The 12,068-nt window shown below is 33.9% G+C and overlaps 1 protein-coding gene across 1 annotated transcript in view; it reads right to left on the bottom strand.

Annotated features, from left to right (window-relative positions):
* The window catches only part of Dmd (dystrophin), a 1,242,252-nt gene that overhangs the window by 804,265 nt on the left and 425,919 nt on the right, over positions 1-12,068 (bottom strand). Inside the window, exon 17 of the mRNA XM_042692421.1 lies at positions 436-611. Within this exon, the coding sequence (XP_042548355.1) occupies positions 436-611 (176 nt within the window). The remainder of the gene's footprint in view (positions 1-435; positions 612-12,068) is intronic.

The following is a 12,068-nucleotide window of genomic DNA, read 5'->3' as shown; positions in this document are numbered from 1 at the left end:
GTGGAAATAATAGCAAATCTTACTATCATGTTTTTAGTATCAAAATCATATTTATAGCTGTTAAAAATCTTACCAAAGAGCTGTCTTTCCTACAAAACAGTCATTTATCTTTAAAAAGTTATAATTGAACTTCAGTGTTTGAAAGTTGGTATGAGCTGAAAACATTTACAGTTAAGCAGGGCTGTGTAATTTTTAAAACAAAGTCAAAAGTTGAAAAGAACAGAAAAGCACTAAGTAGCAACAAGTATATATTTTAGGATCTGAGAAAAGAAAATAGAAGAAAAATCTTTATTGCTATTGATTAACTTGATAGCCTCTTTAAAGGTATTGCCTTTCACCCAGCTTATAATCACCTTTCATGCAATCTTTTTCTAAAGGACAGTTTAAGTAACTTTGCTACAAATTTCAGCATTCCTGTTTTATGTGTCACCCTACCTCTTTTTTCTTTCTGCCAGCTGTTTGCAGACCTCCTGCCACCGCAGATTCAGGCTTCCCAATTTTTCCTGTAGAATATTGGCATCTGATTTTGAGGACTGTTGAATTATTTCCTCCCCAGTTGCATTCAGTGTTCTGACAACAGTTTGCCGCTGTCCAATGCCATCCTGAAGTTCCTGTAGGATTGCAAAAGGGCAAAACAAAAATGAAACTCCATGTCCCTTTACTGAGGAAAGATTAAACAATGTGCTACCACATTCAGCTGTACTGAGAGAAAAAGAAATATAAAAGCTCCAGGTGAGAGGTGCTCTATGAAACTGACATACCCATATCCAAAGGATACAAGGCAGAAAGACACCTTTTATGTGTCAGTAAAAAAGCATCCTCTCAGTTCAGCTTAGTTTTTATTTTTGCAAGCTTGTCAGCTAAAGGATGGTATAATGTCCGACAAATCAATTGGTCGTGAACTTATCCCCACAAGGATGTTCTATGTTTAATAGTCTATGAAGTGTGGTAAAATTTAAACGTGAATAAAGTATTTAGATTTCTTTGTGTTTGTCTATAGGAGAGGTGAAAGGAACAAATAAAATTTTAGCCGAGCATTAAAAATGCCTTGAAATTTTAAAATAAAATTACTATATGAAAAGAAAATTTATCTCGAATTCTGTTTTCGCCAATGCATTTTGCATTAAAATGCCTCATAAAACTAAGAATTAATTGGTTTTAGGTGCAGCCCATCAAATATACCTCTGAGGTATAGTAATAAATTTTAAGAGAATCTATAGCCAGCAGAACAATTTTATGTGTTATTGATGGTGTCAAGTTTAAATATCTTCTACTTCTTAATTCTAAATGAAATTTTGAGTGAGTATCCGAAAATTGCTCCCTTAAAAGAAAGACTATTACTACGAGGTATGGACAAAATGAAAATGTTTTACAATTAAATACAAATGGCAATCCCTCTCTAGTTACTTCTCTTCAAAAAATAATGTAGGTTTTGAAAGGCAATTGAAATAGCTTATTGCTAATCTGAAGTTTAGTAAATGAAACACTATATGGCAACTTGAAATAACTCCATATTTACAGCTAAATGATTCCAAATCCCTATGTTACTGACAAAGCAAATAAAAACAAAACATTTGCAAATGGATGTAATTCAAGTGATCCTATATTACATCTTGTACTTCTTACCAAGCTCATAGTAGATCTCAAATTAATGCACATTTTTTTAGACTGAGTAAAATCTCTTAGACTTTCGCGCTACATAGACTTTCAGTACATTTAAAGTACTTTCATGTAATATTAGTTTTCATATTAGAATTCTTCACAGCCTATTTCAAGCAATTGAGACTCCATAAACCAACAAAAGCAACAAGACTACAGTATCTTACACTATATGGAAGTATGCATCATTACTGAACTACTCATGAGCTGTCTTGACCATAGTCTCTTGAATGCACATGAGATGTGCTCTAGGAAAAAACATTCCATTTCCTTGCAATTAGTTGACTTTGTTACACTGTTTACCACATGTTCAGGTCAGTGTTGCATGTGGCAGATACTTCTGAGGAGAAGAAAGCTCAGTTGTAATGATTTGTGTCTGTATTCCCATTGAACCATACACACCTTGAGGTTTGTATACAAAAGGTTTCAGTAAGTATCACTTTAGTAAACTCATGAATCTGAATAAAAGAACTATTAAAGGAGAGGAGAGAGGGTAAGTGGACAAACGAAGGAAGGGAGAAAGAGATGAAGAAAGGAGGATTAAATTCATCATCACCATACTATCATTAGTACTAATAATTATCATAAAATATCATAGAGATTCAAAACAAAAGTACGTACAGTTTTCTAGGTTTCAGGCACTCTATAGTCTAATTGGAGAGATAGGACCTATTTGTGGATGATAATGTGCCACATTATAAACAGTAGGATAGAAAAATCAAAAACAATCAAAGCTTTGCTGATAGAAAATTCTGACGTAGTATACAAAATCCATCGTGGAGGCAGGGAAACAGGTAAAATGGGATGAGTCTGATTGAAAGGAATTGAGGTAAAAAGTAGAATTTTGACAATGGGCTGGAAAGAAAAGGTTAGAAGGAACTGCCAAGGAAGAATCAACAGTAGCCCAGAATTGGGAGAGTATCTTTGTAATCTCACCTACTAGGGAGGTAGAGATGATAAACAGCCAGATGTTGACCCAGAAAAAAGTAGGAGAGAACTTATCTGAACAGATGGGGGTATGGCTCAAGTGGAATAAGGCCCCGGGTTGAAGTAGTGGTACAATACCCCCTCCCACAAATCAACCCTGGTACCACACAAAAAATATCAAGGGTATAAAACTATGCTGGATTAAGCAAAAAAAAAAAAGTGACTACTGAAATGGAGAAAATCCCCTTAAACAAGAAGAGGATAATTCAAGATTAAGTTTGTATCCTTAATGGTATTCAATACTTACAAGTATTAACCCATAGTTTTAAAAATTGCATAGAGCACACATTAGATAGGTACTCACTAAACTTTAAATGCATAAGAATCTCCTAGAGATCTTGTTAAACTGCAGATTCTAATTTAGTAAGTCAGGAGAGAGACTAATGCTCTGTATTTTAGGCTCTAAGTGGATGGGGAGAGTGCTAGTCTGAGAACAACACTTTGAGTAACTTTGAGTAATAAGATGATATAGTAAATGTCTCTGGATCTTTGTTAAATAATCAAGGAATTCTTATTGTTGAATACAATGCTATAAACTCAAGCTGCTTCAAAATTTTTAATCTCATCCTGTTTGCTTTGTATTTCTGAATTTAGGCTTTTTACTTCGTAGCTGATGGCTATGGTGACTTTTACAACCCAATTGTAGAGCAAGCAAAGATTTTATTATTTCTACTTTGCAGATATGATATAGAATTGAATAGCTTAGAATAAAGCAATAACTTAAAAGTTGTTAGATTTAGAACTCATTTGTATAGAATCTGAAATGAAGGCATTTAGATTTTTTTTAATTTTGTGAAAGAAGAGCTCATTAAATAGTCAATTGTATTTATGTGACAAGATTTTATAACCAGTAGAAATATTTACAGTGTATGCTCTACTAGAGGAAAATTTTCAGTGATAAAGCACAAGATAGCAAAATAATAGATCAAACAGGAAGTAAATATTTGCATGTGGTGTTTTCTGGTTAGTTTCTGAGAAAAACTATAGATAAGATCTAATTTACAAAATTAAATGCAAAATCTCAACCCCCATACACAACAAACAACAAATTAATTTTAGCTCTGCAGTTCTAAATATTTTAAGTATTGAATTATTCATTACCAATACATTTTTAGTCTTTGATATCACATTAATATACTGTTGTCATAGGCATCCTTATCTAGTTCCCTGGCAATTAACATCTAGTCTTGATTTTGGACAGAAAGAAAATCATAATTAAATCTATTGGATTATTCATTTCAGAAAGCTTCTTGTGCTTTGATTCTAATATTAAAACATTCATTGTTAATAAGGAGTGCATATCAGACTCCTCTAGGGAACTTTTTCAAAATATAAAGGCCTTGGAAGCATATTGCATCAGAATCTCAAGATGGAAGGTGATGGTATACAATACCAGCTACATTGTGAAAGAAATGGAAGGCTACATCTAGGTAGAGGGGGCAGGGGAACAAGAGGGTTAGGTTTTGGAATGACTGCAGTATTTGTAATTCTTTTATGCTGTTTAAATCAAGATGTGGTCCTAAATTGCAGAAATTAACGTTGTTATATATCTAAATCATTCAAGTCTAGTCAAATTGAGGGGAAGAAAGAAATAAAAGCTTGAAAGTAAGTGCTATCTTGTCAGAGAGAAAAGAATATGAGAAAAAATATCTACTAACTTCCAAATAAAAACATCACATAAATTTTAGGAAAATGTACTTGTAAAACTTTCCAAAAGTGTATGAAAAGCCAATAAGTAGAAATAAAATATGACAAATGAAGGGAAAGAGGGAGCAAAGACGCAGTTATAAGAAATTGTACAATGACAAACTGAATGTACTATGTAAGATATAAAACAATGACAAAAGGATTTTCACAAACTCGTGATAAAAATTAAAAAAAAAAAACAGGACAGATAACATCTGGTTAGAAAAAAAATAAAGCCTGGGGGAAACAGAAAAAAGAAAATGAATTTTCAGTGAATAAGTAGATTTGTCTAACATCAGATCCCAAAGGTGTCCTTGTAATTTTGTGACTGAATTATTTTTGAGACTGATTCATCATTGTTGGCTCGCTGTATTGATTGGTGAACTGAAAAACACATAATAAAATGAAACTGTGAACAGTTGTTAAAATTGTAGGTAGAGTTTTAAGTTGCAGTTCTAGAAAAATATCATGCTCCATTTTTGTTCCCTTATCCTGACTAAAATCATCCCCTTTTTTTCTCCTGGCTGATCTCCCAAATCCAGGTTTGTTAAACAGTTTTGGGAGCTTTTTTCAAATATAAGTTTGTATTTCTTGTCAATCCCTCAACTCTGCCATTACCATCTACAGAAATCTTAATATTTCAGAAAATATCTTTCAACTTTTATCGAACAATGCATTTTTTAAATGGAGGCAACATGAATGGGTAAATACCCAAAGCCCAGAGCTCATAAAGCAGCAGGGTTCATCCAGCTAAGCCTGTTTACCAAGTATCTCCTAATGGCAGACCTCAATGGTACAGAGCAAGCATCTGCAGAAGATAGTCAGAAAGGTGAAACATGATTAAAATATAGAAAATGCATGAGTAAGAAAAAGGAAAAGAGGGCCGGGAAGGTGGCTCAGTGGTAGAATGCTTGCCTTGCATGCCTGAGGCCCTGGGTTCGATTCCTCAGCACCACATAAGCAAAAAGAAAAAAGCCGGAAATGGCGTTGTGGCTCAAGTAGTAGAGCACTAGCCTTTAGCTGAAGAGCTGAGGGACAGCGCCCAGGCCCAGAGTTCAGGCCCCATGACCGGACCTCCCCTTCCCCAACACAAAAAAAGAGTATGGCTTTCTCTACTCATCTAATATGCCCTTGCATATTGCCCAAAATGCCAAGAAGCAGCTAGGACCTGTCCTGCTTCATTGTTAGGCAAAATAAGAACTTGAAACACAATGAAAGTATTCAACAAAAGTAAACACCTAGAACCTGAGTCCTTGAAAATTCGTAGGGCTACAGGTGGACTCATTGCAACAATGAGATGTACAAGTCGTTATGTAGAAAGCGAACTTTACAACTTTGGTGGGGAGGGAGTCAGGTAGAAGGGGGAGGATTGGGGGGGGCGGGGGGGGGGGGAGAGGATGGGAAGGGATGGGAAGGGGAAACAAAGGAGGAGGCTACAATGCTTGATAAGAAATGTACTCATTGTCTTGCCCATGTAATTGTAACCCCTCTTTACAGTACTTTCACAATAAAAAAATGACATCTATCTATACCTATTTATAAGGAAATTGAAATGTTAAGAATAAGAGTTCTTCAAGGTGAGACTCAAGACCCAGAACGAGGAGAGCAAGAATCGGGTCTACCTAATACCTCCATGATCAAGGTCAAACAACTCAGAACAGGTGGGAATGTCTAAAGGGCTTCTGTATCTTTTCCCTCCTCTGCATTTGAAGCTTGCTTTCCTGACCTTCCCCCCTGACAAGATTAGGTATAGCTTTCCAGAAAAAAGATTGGCCCCTAATAAATTTTATGGCATAAACTCACTATTTATATGCAATACAAACTAAGTGCTCCTTCATGATATATATATATATATATATATATATATATATTGTAAAATATTTATGCAAACATTGGATTTCATAGCTGAAAATTAAGTAATACTGAAGGAATATTTTCTTATCTTGACCATATCTACAAATTTTATCTGAACTACAGATTCAACTTCCATAGATCCATAGGAATTTTGCTAGTAATTTTCAAACTAAATTAAATTAAGGAGGAGTTTTTGTAAACAATCAGAATTTAAACACACTCCTTTAGCCTCTTTCTTGTGATATCATTTTATTATCTTTTCAGTAAATAGTTTTTGTGTCTCAGTAATAAAAAATACTGCCATCATATGCATGATTTTGTTACTTTTTCAGAGAAATCAGAGTTAGGAGATGATTCAGATAGATTTTATTACATAGCCTTTTTATCTTATGAGGTACAATAGAATATTTGCTCACTGGTACTATTTTCTGTCTGTTCTAGATAATGGTTCATATAAAATAATAATGAGATTTCCTCTTAAAACTGGAATTAGACTGTTTCTTTTTTAAAGCAAGTATTATCCCAATGAACAAAAGGAAAATTATGCACTGAGGGGTTTATTTTAATGAGACATTTACCTAAAATCAAATTAAGTCTAGTTTTTTTAAATATGTTTATCTTGTTCACATCGGTGATTTATATACTCATTATTAACCCTGCTAATGTAGATAGCAAATAAAGTTATCATAAAGTGTTTTAAGTATCACATGTTTGTAAGGTTATTGTAGGCTTTTTTGCTTGTCTCAAGAAATTCTGCCCTAAACAATATGCATATATGCATGCATGCACACGTATGTACAAACATACATTCTTAAGTTTCAAGAAGGGATTTAGTGTTTTCAAAGACAAAAATAAATATGCATGTTAAATTTCTACCTTTAGCGATACAAAGTGGGGGACTTCACATTAAATCTGGACTCAAGACATAGTTGGGAAATAGAAATTTGTTTAATTATTTGAATGTCTTTAGGTGAGACATGTATGCATTCTATTACTCTCTAAAGGCAACTAAATTGCTTTGAAAAAGCTTGTTATATAGCACACGACTTTGGCAAAGTGATTATGTTTTCTTTTGTTAAAATCAATGTTAGCCTCCTCTGGGTTCAGATTTATTTAGTCCTTCTTGGGTTCTAAATCATTCATGAGAACTTCAAGAGAAATACCTAAGAACATTTAAGAGCTGTTTTTCTCTCCATTTACCTAGGTTTGTTAAGGAAACAAACTAGTTTTTCTCTGCTAAAAAGGCAACTCTTATCCACGGGTGAGACTGCATCTTTTACATAAGCAAAAAACAGTCTTTTGACAAAATATTTGAAAGGACAGGGAGGTCATTTAAAGGTATTATCAATTTTTAGAGGTATTATCAATTTGAAGCCATACAGTATTTATTCAAAAGTCACTGAGTAGGTAGAGAAAATTACAGTGAATATTTATGCATATGTAGGAATAGCAACAGAATTGATTTCTAAAAGAAAAAAATAGTGTGTTCATAAAATTGATTGTGGACTTGAAATATCTGATTAAAATGTCTAATTCATTGGTTCTGAAAAGTTATTCTCCACTGACATTTATCACAATTATCAAATATTTTCAGGCATTGTGCTAGGAGTTGTTTATCTTTGACTACAAGAGGAAGACTAGCTTGGAGAAACTCTACAACAGAAGGGATCAGGTAGGAAATATTACAGTTGTGAAGTGAGGGGATATGATGGAGAAGAGAGGAGAAAGTAGCTTAGAGAAAGGGAAGGGAGATGAGGAGAGGAGAGGGAGAAAGACAGATTAAAGGAAGGAGAGAGGAGACAGAGAGAAAAGATAGACACAAAGAGACAGAAAGGAGAGAGAGAGACAGAGAAAAAGAGAAATTGAGAGAGATGAAGAGAGAGATGGGGGAGAGAGAAATGGAGAGAGACAGGGTGAGAGATAGGCTAGCAATTAAAATTATCCCCTAACAAACCTGTTCTATTCTGATTTTCATGTATTTCAGGTGCTTTCACTATAGCAGTATCTATAAATGACTGTTCAATGTAAGTAAAGTGTTCAATGCAGATAGGTATTCTCTCAGATGTGATTTATTGAACAGACATTTAGATTAACTATTCCACATATGATGTGTTTCAAGATAAGCAATCATGCTCTTGTCAACCCTCTGAATAGGAGAAATCATTGCAAGCACATCTAATATTCTATACTGTTGTAATACAGAAGTGGATACTTCTTTGTGAACAAGATAGATTAATTGTGTTAGAATGTGCATGATTGTAGCTGTGTACATATGTGCATGCCTTGGTTGGGAGCTTTTGTATGGAAAATAAATAAAGAGGGTGTAATAATTATTACAAATGTCTTGAGGGTAACTCTATCCATTTCTTGTATTACTAGACATAGTAGTGAGCACTCTTTAGTTTCATAATTGCTTAAGAAACATTAGTTAGTAAACAGCAGAAAACAAAGCAAGATATCACAGTCACCTAGACTGGTTTCTCATTGAGATATATTCAAAAGTAATATTATGAAACATATATAGTACAGCAGCATAGGAAAAAACCAAAGGAATAATAGAGTTTTATCAAAGTCTTATCTCTTACCACAAATAACAAGTTATCAAGCAGGGGCTTTAGTTTCTCAGGCTCTTGAGAATGGAAAGGCCCAGAAATAAGATAAAGAAGGATAAAACCAGATCTCTGTGTCTAACATCAATTAATTAATTTTAAGCATTTAGCTTACATTGTGGGAGTCCCAAGACATCAACTAACCCTCCACATCTAAGTACAAGTTGGGCCATCACTAAGCCTTATGTGACCTTCTCCCAAGATAAGCAGGTATTAAATATAAGCTTCTCTTTTTTCTATCAAGCTCTAAATTTCACAGGTTAGGTTTCTTATTTTCTAACTCATTTTCTGCTGTTAGGTAAAGCTCCTCTCCTTCATGATTAGATAAGAAGTGGCCAGGAAAAGCCCAATTGGGTATATCTTGTTGACTGGGCATATCCTCTGGAGACTTAAAATATCAAGCATAAGTTCACTCTCTTTCTCTCTCTCTTTCTCATTAGACTACAGATACATTATTAACATTCTTGACTATTAGAACTATATACAAACAAAGAAATCTAAGAATAAAACACAAGAGGACTTAAGTCCTCTGTTAGAACATACACAATTATCCACATAAATGTTAGCAATGCCTAAGATGTTAGCAATAATTATAGCAACTATGTGGCAATAAAAGAAGTGAAATTTATAACAGGTTTGCCTTTCTGATTGCTGAAAGTAATCTGTATCAAATGTAACTATTAAAAGCTTTTATATCCCCAGCAAAAGAAAGCTTTTTAACCTAATACTACTCTTGATGTCCTTTGTTCACTTTATTGTTTATTTAAATGGCATCTGTATTTTCCCACTTACCAGCCTAGAAAACAAGAAAACATCTATGTTTTATTCCCTCTCATTCTTTCCCCCAGCTCTCATCCTATCTTACTGATTCAAACTGTCCAACTTCTTGTGATGAACCCATCAGTGGTGTTTGCCCACCACTTTGTTTATTACACTTTTTCTCAAATTCATTTACTGCATAGCTTCCTACACAACCTTTTCATATTAGTACTCCAAACTGGCGGTTCTACTGGTGAATTTTCTGATCAAAAATTCATACTAAATACACAGTTATCTCCCCATTGAAGCACAAATATTATTCCTGGAAGAAATCTTTCTAGGCTTATCAAAATGACTTCCCAATTTCTTTCCTTTTTTTTTTTTTTTTTTTTGGGCCGGTCATGGGGCCTGAACTCTGGACCTGGGCACTGTCCCTCAGCTCTTCAGCTAAAGGCTAGTGCTCTACCACTCGAGCCATAGCACCACTTCTGGCTTTTACTGTTTATGTGGTGCTGAGGAATCAAACCCAGGGCCTCATGTATGCAAGGCAAGCATTCTACCACTGAGCTACCTTCTCAGCCCATGACTTCCCAATTTCTTCATCCATGAAAGGTCAACTAGAAAATTCAACTACAATGAGAAAGTCAGAGAGATCCCTTAGTTCTCTTTCTGTTATTTCTCTTTCATCAAGCATTGGTACATTTGTACTTATTGAATCCCTTTTATCCAATCCACTAAATAAGAAACACCATGACAGCGGAAACCATAAATGCTTTCACCACTTTAGTGCCTAGCAAAGTGCCTACTACATGGTAGTACTCAAAACATAGTTGGAAAATAGATATAAATAGAGTTGTATCCCCAGATACAATTATGTTTCAACCAGTAGATATCTATTATCCTGTATAATACTAATGCACTCAGACTTTGTCTGCCTTATAGTGTGTTTTTAGACTTATAGAAAATTATACTTCATTATTTTGATTCAAAGTTTATGAATGTTCTTTGTGCAGAAAGTATGTCATCTTCAGCTTTGAAACTTCTAACATGCCTATCAGTTAAAACTTTTTGACTGAATGACTAAATGAATGAATAAATCTACTTGTTTTGGTATGCCATGAAATGGCAGAATTTTGTTAATGTTGAGGCATTTCTAAGCACATAGCACATATGATAAAAATCATAATTAAATTCGTTTCTTATTTTAAAATATATAATAAGCTTCTAAACAATATAGAGTTGATGATTCTGATAAAAATGATAATTAAATTCCAGTTCCTTTAAAAAATATATATATACTAAGCTTCTAAACAATAAATATAGAGTTGATGATTCTGAGGTGACTATTGTTAACAGCTGGTCAACAAAAGTTGACTTTATATGGATAGCACGTATATCCTAAAGCAGTGTTTTCACAAAGCCCAACACACTATTTCCTAAGCAGCTACACTGAATTCCAATAGACTCTTTAAAGGAAGGAAAAATGAAACAAACCAAATTATGACACATTCCTATCATTCTCAATCTCCAGGTTGTGCGAATGGCTTCACCCATATTTCTCTCACCTAATAAAAATAAAGACAGCCTCACATGCACACAATGTATATGAATGGCCAAGGATCACATAGAAAGATGCTTAACATTGCTAATTATCAGAAAAATAAAATCCTGGAAATACTACTTCAAATTGCAATAATTAAAATGAATAGCAAGATCAAATACTTGGGTACAGAGTGAATAGAAGTCTCCACCATCACTGATAGCACTGTAAAAATAGCATGAATACTTTAGAAAAAAAATTTGGCAGTATCTTATAATGTGACAAATTTGATTCAGTCACTTCACTTGTTAGTATTGATTCACATTAAATGAAAACTTATTCTCACAAAGATTTAAACACATGTTCTTAGTATCTTTATTCAAAGCAGTAGCCTCAAACTGAAAACAACTAGATTGTCCATCTGGAGAATGGAAGAATTATGTCATTTTTATACAATAAAATATTAATCAGCAATAAAAGGGAATGAACTACTGATAAACTTACATTGTCAATGAATTTTCAAATGCTGATTGAAATAGTGTACATTGCCTGGCTCCATTCATATGAACACATGACCAAACAAAATCAATGTATGGTGTTAAAAATCAGATAAGGAGGTGCTTATGTGGGATAGAGATTGGCTGGAAGGGGGCATGGGACATGTTCGTTATGTGATATAAACACGCTATTTTTTTGTCAAGTTCTTGGTTTTATGAGTAGGATCACTTGACAGAAATTAACAGAGTAGTTAATAGTTATAAGATTGACAATCTTAGGGACATCGTCTTACACTTCCTTATATAACCACTATAGTCACACCAGATAACAAATCATGGAAAAATAGAGGGCTAAATCTATGGACAGACTAAAATAATTAACTAAACATAACAGGTTTAAATTTTATATAAGAACAAACTCTAAATCTGCTCCTAACTAAATCTGTTCCATCCTTTGTGAATTTTACCTCAAAAAAA

The sequence above is a fragment of the Dipodomys spectabilis genome, unplaced genomic scaffold, assembly GCF_019054845.1.
Source record: "Dipodomys spectabilis isolate Male_0828 unplaced genomic scaffold, ASM1905484v1 ptg000156l, whole genome shotgun sequence".
Lineage (NCBI taxonomy): Eukaryota > Metazoa > Chordata > Mammalia > Rodentia > Heteromyidae > Dipodomys > Dipodomys spectabilis.
The sequence above is the reverse complement of the archived record's forward strand: the minus strand, read 5'-3'. Positions and strand labels throughout refer to the sequence as shown.